The sequence below is a fragment of the Aspergillus sclerotioniger genome (genome assembly GCF_003184525.1).
Source record: "Aspergillus sclerotioniger CBS 115572 chromosome Unknown BO94scaffold_32, whole genome shotgun sequence".
NCBI lineage: Eukaryota > Fungi > Ascomycota > Eurotiomycetes > Eurotiales > Aspergillaceae > Aspergillus > Aspergillus sclerotioniger.
This window is the reverse complement of record NW_020291022.1, coordinates 154,820-172,856: the sequence shown is the minus strand read 5'-3', so window position 1 is coordinate 172,856 and position 18,037 is coordinate 154,820. Positions and strand designations below refer to the sequence as shown.

At 49.0% G+C, this 18,037-nt stretch overlaps 9 protein-coding genes across 9 annotated transcripts; 7 read left to right on the top strand and 2 right to left on the bottom strand.

The window, feature by feature from the left end:
* The first annotated feature begins 43 nt into the window (after window positions 1–43).
* On the top strand, window positions 44–1,435 carry BO94DRAFT_539011 (acyl-CoA thioesterase). Its single transcript, XM_025612609.1, has 2 exons — window positions 44–308; window positions 478–1,435. The coding sequence occupies exons 1-2, from the start codon at window positions 195–197 to the stop codon at window positions 1,360–1,362; spliced, it is 999 nt and encodes a 332-aa protein (XP_025463398.1). The 5' UTR covers window positions 44–194; the 3' UTR covers window positions 1,363–1,435.
* A 1,072-nt stretch (window positions 1,436–2,507) lies between these two features.
* BO94DRAFT_240495 (uncharacterized protein) lies at window positions 2,508–2,814 on the top strand. The gene has a single exon (XM_025606368.1). It carries the CDS (start codon window positions 2,559–2,561, stop codon window positions 2,757–2,759), a length of 201 nt encoding a protein of 66 aa, XP_025463397.1. The 5' UTR covers window positions 2,508–2,558; the 3' UTR covers window positions 2,760–2,814.
* Window positions 2,522–4,565, bottom strand: BO94DRAFT_539010 (NAD(P)/FAD-dependent oxidoreductase). Its single transcript, XM_025612608.1, has 4 exons — window positions 4,441–4,565; window positions 4,195–4,394; window positions 3,766–4,150; window positions 2,522–3,721 (listed from the first exon to the last, which is right to left on the bottom strand). The coding sequence occupies exons 1-4, from the start codon at window positions 4,449–4,451 to the stop codon at window positions 2,869–2,871; spliced, it is 1,449 nt and encodes a 482-aa protein (XP_025463396.1). The 5' UTR covers window positions 4,452–4,565; the 3' UTR covers window positions 2,522–2,868.
* Window positions 4,566–5,277: 712 nt separating this feature from the next.
* BO94DRAFT_475329 (uncharacterized protein) lies at window positions 5,278–6,664 on the bottom strand (the record flags this gene model as incomplete). Its single annotated transcript, XM_025608560.1, has 2 exons — window positions 5,278–6,537; window positions 6,596–6,664. The coding sequence occupies 2 exons, from the start codon at window positions 6,662–6,664 to the stop codon at window positions 5,278–5,280; spliced, it is 1,329 nt and encodes a 442-aa protein (XP_025463395.1).
* A 2,342-nt stretch (window positions 6,665–9,006) lies between these two features.
* BO94DRAFT_559928 (uncharacterized protein) lies at window positions 9,007–10,210 on the top strand (the record flags this gene model as incomplete). Its single annotated transcript, XM_025614108.1, has 4 exons — window positions 9,007–9,218; window positions 9,324–9,444; window positions 9,515–9,985; window positions 10,007–10,210. The coding sequence occupies 4 exons, from the start codon at window positions 9,007–9,009 to the stop codon at window positions 10,208–10,210; spliced, it is 1,008 nt and encodes a 335-aa protein (XP_025463394.1).
* An 820-nt stretch (window positions 10,211–11,030) lies between these two features.
* BO94DRAFT_607617 (uncharacterized protein) lies at window positions 11,031–12,050 on the top strand. Its single transcript, XM_025616544.1, has 3 exons — window positions 11,031–11,189; window positions 11,251–11,869; window positions 11,918–12,050. Exons 2-3 carry the CDS (start codon window positions 11,512–11,514, stop codon window positions 11,947–11,949), a joined length of 390 nt encoding a protein of 129 aa, XP_025463393.1. The 5' UTR covers window positions 11,031–11,189; window positions 11,251–11,511; the 3' UTR covers window positions 11,950–12,050.
* Window positions 12,051–12,737: 687 nt separating this feature from the next.
* Window positions 12,738–14,271, top strand: BO94DRAFT_475391 (cytochrome P450; the record flags this gene model as incomplete). Its single annotated transcript, XM_025608565.1, has 2 exons — window positions 12,738–14,058; window positions 14,102–14,271. 2 exons carry the CDS (start codon window positions 12,738–12,740, stop codon window positions 14,269–14,271), a joined length of 1,491 nt encoding a protein of 496 aa, XP_025463392.1.
* Window positions 14,272–14,670: 399 nt separating this feature from the next.
* Window positions 14,671–15,565, top strand: BO94DRAFT_627644 (acyl-CoA desaturase; the record flags this gene model as incomplete). The annotated part of the gene is made up of 2 exons (XM_025617439.1): window positions 14,671–14,887; window positions 14,947–15,565. The coding sequence occupies 2 exons, from the start codon at window positions 14,671–14,673 to the stop codon at window positions 15,555–15,557; spliced, it is 828 nt and encodes a 275-aa protein (XP_025463391.1). The 3' UTR covers window positions 15,558–15,565.
* A 1,217-nt stretch (window positions 15,566–16,782) lies between these two features.
* Window positions 16,783–17,862, top strand: BO94DRAFT_607609 (RTA1 domain-containing protein; the record flags this gene model as incomplete). Its single annotated transcript, XM_025616543.1, has 4 exons — window positions 16,783–16,830; window positions 16,883–17,261; window positions 17,321–17,561; window positions 17,617–17,862. The coding sequence occupies exons 1-4, from the start codon at window positions 16,815–16,817 to the stop codon at window positions 17,860–17,862; spliced, it is 882 nt and encodes a 293-aa protein (XP_025463390.1). The 5' UTR covers window positions 16,783–16,814.
* Window positions 17,863–18,037: the final 175 nt, after the last annotated feature.

The following is an 18,037-nucleotide window of genomic DNA, read 5'->3' as shown; positions in this document are numbered from 1 at the left end:
CCGAGGCAGTCCGCGGGACTTCCCAACATTGGGTCATCCAACTCCGAGGATCCTCCTGACCGTTGACATAAATCCACGCACCCGGCATCCAGCTGGAGTCCTTCTTTCTTCCGGGTGTGTCTGACTGTGTTTCTTGTTGACTTTGCCGCAGCATCCGATCCCTTCACTAGGTCGCATCGAGACCACCATCGAACATGGCCGACGTTCTCTCCACTCTGCGCGAGACCCTCCCCTCGCTTCTCTCCTGGAAGGCCTTGGCTCTGGTTCTTGCTATTCTCAGCTTCAAGAACCTGCCTGGCGTGTGGCACGTACGTATTCTACATATATAGCTCATCGCATCCTATCAACTTCCCCATGGCCCTTTCAAACTAACTATCACCGAAACCTCCCCGCAAACCAACTCCATCCCATCTCCCCTAACCACCCCCTCAACCCAACCCCAATCCCATTTGGAAACCGACTAACAAAAGCAACTAGATTCGCCTAGGCTATCACCTCTTCATCAACCTCCGCCGCCACCCCACCGACGCTCCCTTCCCAACCTGCCCCCCTTCTACCAACTCCAGCTCCAGCACGAAATCTATAAAATCCCACCCCATCTTCGCCCCTCACAGCCTAACAACCCACACCTCCCTCTGGGAAACAGACTACAACATCCACAAATCCAACAGTACTTATTTCTCCGACCTGGATATCTCCCGCACGGCGATCGTCACTCGCGTCTACACCCCGGGAGTCACACTCATCAGCAAACAACTCGATACAGAACTGGCCAAGGTCAGCAAAGAACAGGGGAGAGAGAACGTGGGCAAGAAGATATACATTGCGCTGGGGTCGACGTATACGAGTTTCAAGAGGGAGATTAAGCCGTTTGAGGGGTATAAGGTTGTGAGTCGGGTGGTGGGATGGGATCGGAAGTGGGTTTATATTTTGAGTTTGTTTGTGAGTGGCAAGGGAGGGAAGGGGAAGGTGTTTGCAACGGCGGTGAGTAAGTATGTGGTTAAGAAGGGGTGGTTGACGGTTCATCCGGAGAGGGTTTTGCGGGCGAGTGGGCTTTATCCTGATGTACCCATTGCTGAGGGTATTACCAACAAGGATAAGGATGGAGAAGGCGAGGGAGAGGAAGGAGTTGTCCTAGTAGAAGAGGGAGAGGGCCTTGAAACTCCAGAAGGAATCAAAGAGAATGTCGCGGTAGACGGCGGGGTCGTAGGGGAAGTCCTGGACAAAGTCAAGCACGGAAAGGCGTGGGATCGAAACGAATGGACATGGGAACAGATCGAAGAAGAGCGACTACGGGGATTAAAGGTCGTGGAGGGATACGTGGGATTAGATGAGAAGTTGTTGGCCGAGTGGGAGGAATGATATGTCTCCCTCTCTTAGATGTAGACGATAGATTTAAAGCATAATACCCTTGATACATATAATAATAGTATCATCCACAAATCGCACTCTGTAAATCCTCCCCAGCTACACATACCCAAAGCAACCATCAGCTTCCTTCACCCTCACCACGACACAATGAAATAAATTATCTTACCCTGTAAATCCCCCTCACACCCCCTCTGACCCAAACAATCCCTCAATCCCTGCTGAAACCCCGCATTCGTGCAATAGCAATTGATATCGTTGGCATCGCAGACAGTACTGGAGTTGACGCAGTCACTCTATCAACTATTAGCACCGTAGAGATAGCATTATGTAATGAAGGAATGGGATGCGAACCAGACATTGAGGGATAGATTGTGCTTTTAGTGAAGAAAATAAAGTAATTAAAGGGAGGAAGACATGTACTTTCATATTCGGTGCTTGATAGGGCGATAGTATATAATAGATAGGATATGAATAGTATTATCGAAAGATACTACTAGTCGCACTACCATAAACTGATATATATACTCTCAGGACCAGCCATATTGAGTAAAAGTGGCATCTAGGGATAGTACATACACCTTGCGGGGAACTCGTGTGGTATGATGTAAATGTGTAAGACAATTGTAGATCTTTATTTTAGTCTATGTTAATGAATTTGTGAGGGGATGGAAATTGGTAAGTTTGTAGATAGTATTAGATAGGTAGGTAGGTAGGTAGGTAGGTATATTCTTTTGTGTTAGGTAAAGTGAACTAGGAAGATTCGTGAATATTGATTATAGTAGGTAGTAGGGAAACCGGTGTTTGTATACAGGACTTTGATTGTATGAAGTGTGAAGTATCTGCAAGGGTTATCTGACCTGGGTTTGGTGAAATGTCACATACCTGACTATATAGGCACCAGAGTGAGACTGATGTCATAGATGGATTCATCGCTGGACAGTTTTGCCTTGGAAACTGATTGATAGTAAATGTCTCTGGCTGATTAGAAATGTAGAGATATATTCAGCTTACTGTACATGAAAAGCAACGAACTGTTACAGTTCATGAGAAAATCCAACCTACCCCACCTCTACCCAGGAACAACAACTTAGAACCGTTACAGTAACTCGGTTATTGTAAACTCCCCCCCCCCCCGAAAAAAAAAGAGTGTGTGACTATCAAAGGAACTTGATTACCAGCCGTCGTAGATGAACATAACCCCTTTCATAGACACAATCCTAGACCATACTCTAATGAAGATAACGATGGCGCCTTGCACGGCATATATCATATGCAAAATGATTGTATTCATGCAAGGGGAAGATCAGGTGATACGAATGGGATCAACAAGCTCAAAGAAAGGATGTGACAGGTTTATCGGGGATATTCGGCCGGGCGCAGGTGCATAGTGAGGCGATACTACCTAATTGGGGGGCTACGAAAGCGCCAGGGTAAGGTCAAGTGAGGTACATTGATATACTGCTGCGAACTATTCCACTATCACATATTCCTGTCTTCCTAGCGCGCCTTCTGCTTCCCCCCTTGTCGGAGAGCATTCCCCATCAAGATCACAACTAAACACTGCATGCCCTGTAATATCAATTTGAAGACGTACTCCAACCAGGTCACTTCCAATACAAATCCCCCCTTTAGCCGACTGTTAGCAACTGGGAAGGGAAGGTTTGCACCCAAGTCCTTCACAACTCCAAATGCACTCGTAAAAGCATCCTCATGGAACCCGTACATTGTCCACGCGCCCGCGTAACTGATGCCCCGTGTGCCCTGGATATGCGGCAGCATTGTCTGGGCCTTCACCGCAGCAGGGGTAAATAGTGGGTGCTCATACTCATAAACTCCCTGGATGGTCCGCTCATCGGGCATGAACATCGGATTCATCGTCACCAACACAGACCCGTATTTGGCATGCGAAGCCCCCACCGCGCGGTTCATGTTGTATGTGACACATACCTGGTCTGCGGACCCGTTGCTTAGGTAGTTCCATGTAGACCAGACCCTTTTGTTTTGGGGAAGCAGAGACTCGTCCGAGTGAAGGACTGCGGTGTTGGTGGTTGTCTCAAAAGCCGATAGAATAGATTTCTCAGTTGCAGTCGCCGAGGTTGAGATTAGGGACAATGCTTGAGGTGCCGGCGTGGCGATGATGACGTGGTCGTAGGTGGCTATGTCTTCTGCGGTGGTGACACTTACCATTCCCGAGGCCGGATCGTTGGTGACGGACACCACAGGTCGATTGAGAAAGACTTGCTCGTTGGGAAAATCTGCCATTACAGCTTCGACGTAGCTTTTGGCGCCGTTGACTACCGAAAGCCATTCTAGTCCGCGCCCGAGAGTATTCAAGAGGTTATGGTTGTACCTGTAGTGTTAGTCTGATGATCTAAGAGGAGAGAAGCCACTAACAGGAATCTTATCAGAGTCACAGCCGGGAATTGCAAGTCGCATTTCTCTGGACTGGTGCTCCATGTGGACGCCGTCAAAGGGATCAGGTAGTTGTCGCGGAAGAATGCCGAATACCCCTCCTTCTCGAGATACTCGCCAATGGAGATGGTATTGTCCTCGTCGGGAAGGCGAAGGAGGTCTGGTGCAAAGTGGTTGAACCGCACCATGTCGAATACCATCCGCCACATATTAGGAGAGAAAAGGTTCCGGCCTTGCGCAAAGAGGTTTCGTAGCGATGACCCCGCCCATTCAAACGGGCCAGATTCGGAGTACCGTGACACACTAAAGGACATTTCCGAAGGCGTGGTTGGGACATTGATAGTGTTGAGAAAGTTGAGAAAATTGGCTGCACGAGTTAGATTGGTTTAGAAAAAGGTGAAGGCAACGAACGATAGGTAGAATTGTTCAACACAATAAATCCAGTGTCCACGTTGACAGCATCGCTCTCTCTCTTGAATTCCACTGTGTTAATATGACCCCCAAGACGAGGAGCCGCTTCGTAGAGATGGACTTGATGAGGCGAGTGCTTGTGCAGGGCCCAAAGGGCGGCCATGCCTGCGGCACCACTGCCAATGATGGCGATTCTCTTACTAAAAGAGGTTATGATGTCTTCTGGGAAGGAAGTTCCTGACATACCCGTCTTGCATGGTGAGAGTCGATCCGATGTCCGATCAAGAATGGGTGACTGACTACCTGCAGGCGACGGACTATATATGTAATCCCAGTGGCATTCCCGTGTTGATAACCGGCGTTTGGCTGGTCTTGCCCAAGATATCAACATGGTATGCTTTGTCACTGCATGTAGTGCAGCCAAATCGGTGGTGTTACGTTGGTGCCCTGCCGCTGCAAGTGTGTCCAAGCATCACATCACAAATCTCCATTCTGTCAGAACAGATTCGCCTGAACCGATAATCTGTTGTGTACAGATGCTGTGCCTCGTGTGACTGGGGGGTGATGGAGAAGGTTATCATTGGCGGCTAAACCGACCATCTCCAAGTTTGGTGGCTGCTCCACCGAGTAGGGCGCCATATTGAGCAGACACCCAATGGGGATGCTCGGGTTCTTTCATGTCCAAGTTTGTCTCCTGCGATAAGATTCTTGGTTCCATGGCAATGCTCGGGGCTATTCGAACGCATGATCTGAACTCATTACAGAAACATATAATTGGACGAGCAGTGTCTTGTATGTTACAAGGCAATACTTTTGAGCAAAGGTAACTTTCAACCAAATGAAGCCATCGGCTAGATGCGGAATGTTCGATGAGCAGGCAGATCGGATGTCGTATCCGTGCTTCATCGGTTGCACGCGTAAAGCCACCGGGCGTAAGGTGGAGGCGCCTGTCGCGGAATTTGATTATGTTTCCGATCTGAGTACCAGCTAATAGATGCATGATAATCTTTGCTATGAGAAATATAGATCATGTGGCTCATCAGGTAAATCAAAACCATCGGCTCTAACCAGGCCATTCGTCAACTATTGGAAAAGCCGAGCAATACCCAGACATCGCAGCAAGACCCACACCACAACCAGGTGAGCGACCCAAACTTGGGCTTGAAGAAGGCCTACACTGCCAAAGGCAAGGTAGCGGCTAAGGAGCAGCTGCAGAAGATGCCTCCGGTACCCCCTCTGCTCAGCCGGGGTGCAACATGTCAGCACGTAGCAGTCCAGGGCAGACAAGGAAAGCCCGGCGTGTGATGCGGCCCGCCCCTTTCGGATACTGTCGATAACCCGGAAACCAAGATCGGCTGAGACAGAGAGTTGGAGAGTTTCCGACAAAGAAAGTTGCGTTCCACACACCAGATCACGCAGCCGATCCATGCCCGACACCCGCAGCAGGCCACTTCCTGCCAATAGTGCAAAGACTGCTTCGGCGGTGAAGGCGTGACTCTCCGCGAAGGAGGTGTAGAAGTCCGGCCGTAGTACCCGAAGCTCGACGCTGTTGTCGACTGATTCGTTGGGAATTCTCCGAGCCAGAGGCGACTGCATGACCTCGATCGTATCGTTGAGGCATAAACCTGCAGCGTAGTATCGCACGGTAAGAGATGGAGAAGCGTTCTCTACTAGATATCGCAGGTATCCCCGAAAGAAAGGCTCCAGCGACCGTTCTATTTGACTGGCGTGTCGACTTATTGTTCTCTCCAGCGGCACCGGAAGAGACCAGACCCTCAATTTCCGTTGCAGATGCAGCCTGGCCGCTTGGAAGAATATGCGTGGCTCCGTCAAAGCTCCCACCCATCCCCACGAGAAGATCAGCTGGTATCTCTGGGAAGTGGAGAGAGCTGCTGGGCGGATCGCCGGTCCTGTGGCGCGGATAGTGGCGATGAGTTGGACGCGGCGATCGGAGGCCACTAGTACGATCCGGCTATCGATCGGCTGCGTTCCTTCAGGGCCCGCCAGTAAGGGGTCAGCGGTTGTCAAGGCATACGACATGCCCTCTCGGGGGTTGAACGGTGAGACATGGAAATCTTTCGGCCAAATGCTGGTGAAGTGATTCGATGTCCTGGGACAAGGCGGATCAACAGGATCGGCGCCACTAGCGCCACCTGACATTCCTGATGCTTTCAGCAGGTACATATGTCGCTCGCCAAAATTGTTGTTCACTTCCAAGATCACGGCGGCTAATGTTCGGCTGACCGAATACAGATACCAGAATGAAACAGGGTTGAAGACATGGCCTAGTACTTTTGGGGCAGTGAGAAGGTAGACGTAGGGATAGTCGTCGTCTTGAAGGTGCTGTGATGAACTGTCAGTGAGACAGGGAAGTGCAAGATGCATTATTACTTTACCTGACTGTGCAGATACTGACGAAGTTTACCATGCAGCCCTGCGTGATTGCCTCTTTCCAAGTAGTCCCCAGCATCGACAGTGAACCATCCCAAGCTGACGGGCGAGAGATTATCTGATTCGAGATCTTTACCCTGCCAGCGGACTGGCAACACCATCCACAGATAAGAATATGAAAATGAATGAACAAGTGGGTGCACTCTGGTATGTCGGACACGACATGGGTATAAAACCGGTTCAGGGATCTCATGAGAGTTTGGAGACATGATGTAAGCCCAGGAATGGCCGACTGCGAGATGCCTTTGGAGGTTGACCGGCTCTAGGCAGCGTGATATGTTGGCAGGTAGGGCGTCGGCGATGCCTATAAATACACGCACTACGCTAAAGTTGCCAGCTCCGTGACAAAGCTGCAGCCGTAACACTGCTATGGAGGCACATGTATCTGCATGAAACCCTACTAGCTCGAGTATCCCTTGTCACATCATCCAAGCCTCCTGTTCCTTGCGCAAGACCACCATTCGATAATAGTTGTTGCACAATTTGGATGCGCTACTGCGAGAACCGGGAAATCTGTGACAACCGTTCTCTGCTGTCGTAATTGTCTTTCAAGGGAAATTGGCCCATGTTGGGCATCAGTTGGGTGGCACAAATAGTGACTAGAGGTTTGCGGCTATCCGCGCTTGAATCAACTGAGGGAGGAGTCGAGGATCTGTTGAGAAAAATGCATTATCAGAGGATATCCGTGATACTTGAAGATTCAGTTTCGATAGAAGATTCGCTAAATTCGTAATTTGTGAGGGAGAGGGGTAGCTGGTGGTCTCCATGTCTTTGTCGGCAAGTGAGAAAGTAAAGGCCATCCGGTTGTCGGGCCAGCGACTCAGCAAACCAAGCAAACAGGGAAGCAGATATCTTGAGTTTCGATTTTGATTTGTTGAGAAGTGGCTGATAAACGACGGTAAAGGATTGCGTATGAGAAGCTTAATCATCGCATTATTTAGCTTCATTAGAAGTTCAACGCACTTTATAGCAGTTATCGCTAGCAGGTCGGCATATGAGATTGATAAATGAATGACTCTGCTGGCATACTGATGACTGGACTGAGATGGAAACAGTAAGTTGGGAGTATCCAACTAAATCCAGATATGAAGCAACTCTTGCGCAGTAGCCATTTCAAGGTGACAGAAAGGTGTTAATAGTTACCATTGCTCTCTAACAATTCTATCAATCTAAACATAAACCCATGTATGGTTAACCACCATCACAGATCCTATCAATCCGCGAACCCTCTCAAAACACATATTCAGACTGTAAGTCTAAACCTGATCCCTATATATATCCGGATTATAGATCAGAATCAAGTACTGTATTCGAAGATGCTTGGTAGAGTCCTTTAGAAGCACTTCACAAAACTCTTTGAAAGTGCTTGACAGAGCCCTTTACAAGGCTTCTAAAGATACCTAGTAGAGCCCCTTAAACTCACGTGACAGAGATCTTTAGATACACTTAACAGCACTCCTTGTATATTCACAATATCTGTTGCACCGAAGGCCTCCCGCGTCACCCGACTGCCTCTAATCACGTAACTCCGTCCTCGGCCGACCTCCACGAAGCAGCTCACTCCTAGCAGATAGGAACCTCGCGATAGTCTCACGAAAGGTCCCAATCGGACAACCAGAGACTACCGGCAATCCTAGGGAACGGCCCGAACGGTTTGTTCCGCTAGAGCCTGATCTCGCAGTATAAAGCCTTCGTAGCCCCTCCGTAACTAGATCATCAACCTTTGCATCCTATCCATTATTAGTAATATGGTACGGTGAGAAAAGATCATTAGTGGGATCAGTTGGTCCACTGATAAACCTAACGATCATTTCGCATCGTACCATAGTACATACAACGGGCCAATTAGAGCCCACTATCTGCCGGCAGTACAAGACCGGAGACTTCCAGCGCTGACATGCTTTCGAAAATATGTTACAAGGTGCTTACTAAGACGCTTCGCAACCTTTGGACTGGAGTTCAATGAATTGCTTTGTCAAAATTGGATGCAAAGCTAACCTGAAGAGGTGGTGCTTCCAGTGGATTGGATTTAGCGCCAGTGGGGTGATAGCTAAGCATGCATTACCCCTCTCCTCAGCCTTGTTCGCTATGAGCACAGGCACCCGCAGCTGTTAAGGATTCACGAGGTAAATGATGATTCTTGAATTCTTGGTCACGCAACCTCTCTAGATGGGCTTTTAGAGGGGAATCACTATTGAAGTATCAGTCACCAGCTTGACCCTTCACAAGGAGGAAGTGAATGTCTATTACCAACCCGCTCGACTTGGAGAAATATTTATAGGCACTGTTGCCCAGCCCCTCACACTCTGCGTCCTCTACTTAGCAAGAACTCTGACCGGTTGTCAATTTCTTACAGACACCATGCCTACTTTACTCGAATATCTTTCAACCCCCGATCCAGTCCTGGACCGATCAAGGGCCGGGAAAGGTCCCAATACATTTAATAACGACTGGGAAATGATAGAAGAGACTCGGGAATGGGCAGACTTTACATACCCACATATGATGGAGATGTTGAGTGACATTCTCAGTACAAGGTATAGCCCGGACCAGCTAGATATACCGCCCCCGTTGTGACACCATCTGCGTTGTATCTTGAATAAAACCAGTGTTACCGCCGTTCTTCTCAAATGACACCATACAATCGTCGACTGCGCTCTAGACCTCGCGTCAAGCAGTACAAAGACGGTTTCCTGGACCTTGGGATGTCATGGGCCTCTCCCGAATGCTGAATGTGGCTGGGCCGGGGTTGAGCTGAATGTCAGCTTCGACATGAATCGCATACCAGGAGACACTAAGGTATCTGGCAAGTAGCATACCAGGAGACACTAAGGTATCTGGCAAGTAGCATACGGGCTTGTTAGACCAGAGTGAGAGTGACGTAAAGGAATTCTACAAGCCGTTACGCCAGGTCAACTACTACGCGCAGTTGGCCAACAGCAGGTACGCATATGTCATCTCTGACAAGGAGCTACTGTGCATGAGAAGAAGTATTTCAGAATATGAGGGCCCACCATTATCGTCCCAGCGCTCAGTGCGTGGGGCCGGACAACCTACTACTCCTTCTACCCCAGACAGGGAAGCTTCGCAACTCACACGACCTCCTTCGACGCCATCACCTTGCCCTCCTTTTCGGGTTGTGGTCCGGAATCGACAGCAACAGCATCTTACGCCCGAGCGCCGACCTAGGCCTAGACAAGCTAGCACTGCCTCTAGCATGTCTGCAATGTTAGTGGATTCTCCTAGTATTACGGTTTCCTCCCCCGACAACATAAGATCATCCCCATCGAGATATACGGACAACGGCAACCCGGATGCGAATGAAAGCGTCATTGAAGTGGTGGTGATCTCATGGGGCGAGAACCGGCCAGGACATCTAACCGTCAATCTTGCGCTTTTCTGGATTCACATCTTAGCTGCGTTTGATGTCGATTTAAGAGCCTCATATCCTCTGCTGGGAAGGGAACTGGCAGAGGCTTATGGTAAGTCTTCTTCAACCATAGGGTACTTACCAATCGCTGAATACCTTGAAGGACTCCGCGCAACCCGGGGAGTAGATGAATAATCAGGATAGAAGGCTGGATCTATGACGTTTTTCATTCTTAGTCTTGTCAAAGCTCTTCATGAAGCCAGCTATAAAAAGGGAGATACGCCATACTAAAGCTCCATGACAGCAGGCTAGATACAGGCTCCATTGAATACTTCTAAAGAGCTCCGTCAAGTACTTTTAAAGGCTCTATCAAATACTTTCAAAAAGCGTATCCAGGCACCCCAAAGGGCTTATTGAGTGCACCAAAGAACTCTGTCAAGCATTTAAAAACATAGTATTTGATTCAGACCTACGGTCTAAATCTATGTAAAGATCTAGTTCAGACCTAGGGTATGAATATACATTTTGAATGAAGTTTAAGGACCTTCTTTTCTCCTTTTGGAGGGGCGAAGCAGTGAGTAGCAATGATATAAAGCAAGTGATGTTATAAGCGAAAGAAAGATCCAATGAGGAAACCAGAAGTGTATAACTTCTGGATTAATCAGAAGTCTTGAAGTTGCAAACTGCTCTTACCTAGGACCTAACCTAGTGTTTCTGAGCGCTGTGTGCTTCGAAAATCATGAGATGCTACGGCGTACGTAACTAGGCAGCAGCGTGTCAATGACTAACATCTGAGTCAGATGCCAAGCCTAGGGGCGCATCCACCAACTCCCTCTTTGACCTTCACGCGTCAGTCATTCTATCTCCGTTTCTTTTATGAATGTTCAATCTCAAGCAAGTGAATTAGATACAACATTTATCTAACCTCAGGGCTGCATTATTCACCACCTCTGCTGGGAAATTACGGCATCCCTCAATGGATCAACTACCCGTTCGAGATCGAACTAGGTCACATTGGCACATATGGCTGAAATACAAAGACAAGATTTGCCCCTACCTCCCAGATCGGAGGGATCTTGCTCCTCAAATTGAATTTCTTGAACTCATCGCAGACTCGGTGCACTCCTACATGTTCAAAGTAAAAATCCAGGAAAGAATCTACGCTCTTAAATTGGTACCTCCACCTCGTCCATCGCGGCCCCACTAGAAGTGCCACTGATAAGCCGTGCGGTTAGCACACCATCCATTCTCCTTGTTGGCCACCATCCTACTCATTGGCCCGGGTCGAGGATATTGTGACGTAAAATGATCCGTTCATTGCTGAAAGTCGGGTATACGCCTGCCTGGCCGAGTGTGGACTGGATGGCCAAGTCGGTCCAAAATGTCATGGCTGGCTCACGATTAGCAGAGAACAGGAACAAGCACTAGATAAACGGTACAATCTGACTAACGGGTACACGTCGACCGATACAGCATTAATTCAAAAATTGAAACACATGGATCGTCGTCCGTGGCTGGGCTTCCGTCAACGTCCAGAAGACACTGATGAATCTGTTCGAGGCTTATTGCTCGAGTATATTGATGGGACCAGCATTGGAAAGGGAACGCTGAAGGCGTCGGCAGCATCCAACTTGCGATACCAACTAGATTGTCTTCATTCACTGGATATTGCTCATGGGGACTTTTACCCGCGCAATATGATGGTGTCGAAAGCTGGAGATCCGTATTTGATTGATTTCAGCTCAGCACAGTTGTGGCCTTGTCGAGGTTTTCAGATGAAGAAGAAGAGATTTGATAGTTACATGGGATGCGAAAAGTCCGCCCTAGAGTATTGTTCTGTTTCAACTCCAGAAGGTCAGTAGCAGTGCGTTGATAGTATTTACAATTAACTAAGAATCGCAGTTGGAACGCCATCGCGACTTGAAGATCAGTGACGCAGAAGATGATGAAGATGCATATGGTGGTCAAGTCTCGTCGACTGTCGCAGCTTTTCAGGAAGAATTCGTTGATTGAGATATTTGTACCTGTGCACTTTAGATGTGGATATCGCCATGTCTGGGATCGTGCTGCCCGGGTTAACCATTTAGTGCCGAACTCCGGACTCGCTCATAACTACACGGTGGTACCTTGCTATGTATGCACCCGATGCTTCAAACTGATATCATGGCCCACGCGCCATCTTCGCAGTTCGCCCAAAGCCCCTACCAAGGATATACAATAGAGATTCTATGTACCTCTTCCACAGAACTGTGTACGCGTCCAAAGGTACCTTGGCGACACTCCATACATGAACAATATCGAGAGCTAACGTTTAATAGCGGCACAGTGACTTTGTTATACATTTCCTCAAACGATCAGGGATTTCCACTTAGAGTGCGACAATGTATCAGCCTAGAGTGTGATTACACGGAAATCGACAATCCAAATTTATACACTGCAGTGCAACTACAATCAAAGTCGAATAGCTGACCAAGGAATATGACTGCAGTCAGTGATAACACTATATCAAATCACAATTGACACCACAACTGACAGCCATCTATCTAAAGCTCCCAGTGAAGGCAACTAGGATGATGTATTACATCTCATATTGTCTGTTTCTGCCTCGTGCAACCAACTGCGGGGGCTGCCGGGAACCCTAAATCCTTAGTGCATCCTTAGCATTCTTCGCAGCTATTTAAGCATCCCTGCACCCATTGGATTCCTTCCACCACAACCCACCATGTCCCTCTCCATCCTCCCCGTATCCCTCCTCTGCTTCCTCCTCTACAAGTACCTCCTCCACCCGTACTTCCTCTCCCCCCTCGCCTCTATCCCCAACGCCCACCCCACCTCCCCCATAACCTCAAGATGGATCACCGCCAAACGCACCAGCACCCAAGAAGTTCACACCATCTACGCTGCCCACCGCCGACTAGGCCCGATCATCCGTCTCGGCCCAAATGAACTAAGCATCAACTCCCTCTTCGGCCTCCGCATTATCTACACCGGCGCATTCGAAAAACACTCCTTCTACAGCGACGCCTTTATCAACTTCCACACCCCGAATCTCGTGGGGATGTTGCCTAATAAACAGCACGCGCACCAGAAACGAATGCTCAGTAGCATATACGCGAAATCATACCTCCAGAATTCATCTGATCTCCGAGTGTTCTCGACACATATTCTCCGAAACAGACTGTTCCCCATATTAAACAACTTAGCACACACGAAAGGAACCGTCAATGTACTCCCATTATTCCAAGCCGTGGGGATGGATTTTACCTCTGCGTTTCTGTTCGGGTTGCGCAATTCGACGAGATATGTGCTTAACCTCGGGGAATGGAAGGACTGGTTAGCCGAATATGAGCGGTTCAAGCACCAATCTCGCGAGGAACGGTATCGTGGATTCATTGAGAATTGGTGTTTGGGGTTGTGTGAGAAGATGCAGAATCTCGCACGGAAGGAGGATCAGCAGGTTCCCGCTACCGAAGCAGTGGTGTTTACTCGGCTCAAGACAGAGTTGGAGAAATCTCCTGATGACAGACCGTTGGATTTGGCTATCGCGTCGGAGCTGCTTGATCATTTGGTGGCTGGACATGAGACCTCGGGAATTACGTTTACGTATATTATGTGGGAGATGTCGAAGAGGCCGGAGTTGCAGGCGAGATTGAGGGAGGAGGTGAGGTCGTTGTCGGGGTCGTTGAAGTATGCAGAGAGGAATGAGGAGCTCCCTCGTCTGTCGGATATTGATGGACTGCCTTTGCTGGATGCGATTGTGCGGGAGACGCTCCGTCTGCATGCTCCTGCTCCGGCGCAGCTACCAAGAGTGACCCCTCCGGAGGGGACATGGTTGCATGGATATAGGATTCCTGGGGGAGTGCAGGTGAGTTCGTCTGCGTATTCGTTGCATCGGATTGAGGAGGTCTTTCCGTCGCCAGAGGAGTGGATTCCCTCGAGGTGGATGGACGTGGAGGATGGGAAGATCCATGATATGAGGAGGTTATTTTGGGCGTTTGGAAGTGGGGGGAGGATGTGTCTGGGGAGTAACTTTGCATTGCTGGGTAGGTTATCTTGGCTATTTGTGGATGATGCTAATGGGAATAGAGATCAAAATGGTCATGGCGGCGGTGTATGCCAATTATACTACGAAAGTGGTGGATGATGAGGGCATTGAGCAGAATCTGGAGTTTATTGCGTTGCCCAGGGGGAGGAAGTTGGTGGTGCGGTTTGTTCCGGTTGAGGGGCAGCCAGTTGAGGACATTCACACCGACTGAATACCAATTGATGCAGGTTGCAGCTTTGTTTGCCGTGGGATGCCGGAAAAGGGTTCCTGTATCTTCACCCCTTGCAGGTCGTCCTTGGCTCTTAGTCAACATGGGTATCTCGGGCCTGGATTATGATATTGGACAACCGTTTATCGTCAGTTGCACATGCTGACTGTTAAGATCATAATGAGACTATGTTGATTAAACTCCCAGAATATTGCCCAGTAGTATGAAAGACGAGTTGCGCCTTGGTATGTTTCAAGAAGGCAGATGACGGATCACATGAGACGTAGGGATGACATGATGCCTGCACCTGCATTGACCGCCAGGGTGTGTTCCACCTGCTCATACAAATACCGTTAACCCCCCCCCCCATCCAAAGAATGAATTATCATTCCCTCCCTCAAAATGGCAGACGCAATGGCAGACGCAATGGCAGACCCAGCATCTCATAGATCGAAAAACCCACCCCCCCTCCTGCACCGCATCAAATGGTTCAACTTTACCATGCTCATCACCATCCCGCTCATCGCCTTTCTCTGCACCCCCTACATCCCCCTCCTCCGTCCCACCCTCATCTGGTCGCTAATCTACTACCTGATAACCATGATCTCCATCACAGCCGGTACCCTCCCTCCCTCCCCCCACCATCCCACTTACTTACTTATATACACCAAAAACAAGGCTACCACCGCCTCTGGTCCCACCGCACCTACACCGCCGCGACCCCTCTCCGCCTGCTGCTCGCCCTCTTCGGCGCCGGCGCCATCCAAGGAAGCATCAAATTCTGGGCCCGCAACCACCGCCTCCACCACCGCTACACCGACACCCCACTGGACCCCTACAACATTACCCAAGGATTCTTCCACGCCCATATCCTCTGGACTATCCTCCACCAACCCCCCCATCCCAAACCAAAACCCACCATCAACATCACCGACCTAACCACCGACCCCATCATCCAAACCCAACACAAACACTACCTCCCCCTCTGCATCACAATGGGGTGGCTCTTCCCGTCCCTAATCGCAGGATTCCTCTGGAATGACTGGGTCGGCGGATTCCTCTACGCGGGGATCCTCCGTGCGTTTTTCGTAAACCAGGCTACGTTTTGTGTGAATTCGTTGGCGCATTGGATTGGGGGGAGGCCGTTTGATGAGAGGAAGTCGGCCAGGGAGTCGGTGGTTGTTGCGATGGTGACGTTGGGAGAAGGGTATCATAATTATCATCATGTGTTTCCGGGGGATTATCGGTGTGGGAGGAGTGGTGGGATGTGGATGTTACGAAGTGGGTGATTGCGGGCTGGGAGGGGTGGGGTTGGTAGGTGGGGTGAGGGTGAGGAGGTGGTGGAGATGGCGAGGGGGGGAGGGTGCAGAGGGGAAGGAGGTGGAAGTGGGAGTGGGGGAGTTGGATGTGATGGGATGGGAGAGGTTAGGGGTGCGGTGGAGAAGGGGGGAATTGGTGGTGGTTGATGGGGTGGTGTATGATCTAGAGGGGTTTGTGGGGAACATCCGGGGGGTGAGAAAATATTGAGATTGTATTTGGGGAAGGATGTTACGGAGGCGTTTAATGGGGGGGTGTATGATCATTCTAGTGCTGCGAGGAATCGGTTGGCTTTGATGAGGGTGGGGGTTGTGAGTGATTGATTTAGGATATATAATTCAGGTCGTTTACATGTTAAACCTCGTGTTTGGAAAGTCCAGTAGATACATAATTATAAGGATTAGTATCCATCCCTCGATCCTTTATATCTAGCTGACTACCATGGGCTAACAACCCAGCCAAGACCCCCACAAAAGCATCTACTCGGATTCCACCAAATCAAATCAGTAGTTATACTTAATATCTAAATATCTATCCACTATTTGTTCTTATTCCAGTATTTTTTATTGCCGGAGGATCGTAGATTTGAAGCTTTATGGAATGCCCTCACATATTATTGATCACTTTTTAATAAAGATGTTGTCAATGGTAGCTCTTGTTATTGAGACTGGCTCTGAAACGCATTTTGTATATGAGAATCCAGAATGATCACCACCAGGAATTTCCCTCCAGGCATACAAGTCATGCGCATCTGAGAATAATTCCAGTTTGCCAAATAGCAGATCTAGTGGTAGATCTGCACTTACGGTAGTCCAGACAGCTTATCGCGTGGCTGAGTTGGTCGTAGATTACATTACCTCCTGATCTACCTAATAAGCACACTATATCCTCGCAAATGACGCAGTGTAGACAAAATCCTTTAGCTAACACTAAGCCTCACGAAGAACCTGACTCGGATACATCCCTGATTGGCCAGCTAAAATTAGAGTTGCGAACAGAGCGGGACTAAGAAAAACATGCCGCACTGTGATTGGTCTGTGCGTACGAACGAGCCAATCGGAGCCGCTGCTGCGGTTAGTATAGGGTCCATCTCGTATACAACTTCAAGACTACGTTGACACATCAGGCAGCAAGATGGATGGAATGCATTTATATAAGAAGAACTCCTTCAAAATTTCCATCTCATACCAACATCATCATCTCTCATACAAAATACTCCCACCACCACAATGACACAATGCAAAGGTACCATTCCCACCCCCACCAAACACCCCAGCAACTAAAGAAAAACAAACAGCCCTAACAACCCCCAACACAATGTGGGATTTCTGCCCCTCCCTCGCCGCATCCTACCTCTTCACCATCCTCTTCGCCCTGACCACTCTCGCCCACATCGCCCAAGCCATCCTCCACCGCAAATCCTACTGCTGGGTCATCGCCATGTCCGGGCTCATCCAAACAGTCACGTACATTTTCCGTGTCCTCAGCATCCTCAATCCCGCCAGCTACACCGACTACGCCGCATGGTTCGTGCTTATTCTCATCGCACCCCTTTGGACAAACGCCTTCGTGTATATGGTCATGGGTCGGATGGTGTGGAATTTCACGGATGATGCAAGGGTTCTGCGTGTGCGGCCGTGGCATTTTGGGTTGTTTTTTGTGGTTTTGGATGTTATGTATACCCCCCCTGTTTTACCACCCTTGGTTGGAAGTGGGATGCTGATTGTGAGGACAGTGCATTTATAATCCAAGTCTACGGCGCCGCCCAAGCAGCCGGGAATAACGTATCATATGATACCGAAATGACGGGATTGCATATCTACATGGGTGGTGTTGGGATTCAGCAGCTATTCGTTCTGGTCTTTATTTTCTGTGCAATTGCCTTTCATCGCAAGATTCTGGCTCAGAGACGAGATGATAAACATCAGGCATTGTTGCTGCTTTATGTGCTTTATGCGTGTTTGGCTTTGATTACTGTGAGTTTCACAACAAACCCTAGTTGGGAAGTAGGGCTAATAGGAGGTATGATAGATGCGAATCATCTTCCGGTTATGTGAATACGCCCAAGGATTGGATAGCTCTATCCCCCTGCATGAAGCATATCAGTATTGTTTGGATTCGGTGCCGATGTTGTTGGCGTTGGTGTTGTTGAATGTGGTGCATCCGGGGAGGATCATGCCCGGGGTGGATGGGGATATGCCGGGGAGGAAACAGAGGAGGAGATTGGGGGTGGATAGTAAGGCGGGGGTGTTGGGGGTGGGGAATGAGTTGGTTTGATTCTTTACTGTGTATTTTTGGGATAGTAGAGGTTTATAGAATTAGATTTTTGGGGGTATGAATTAGGAGCTTGTGGAAGTGTGGATATGATGATGAGATGATGTTATAGATCTACAAGCAGCAGCTGCAGGCGAGATAAAAGAAACAAGTATCCGCACTGTATGTCATGTTTACG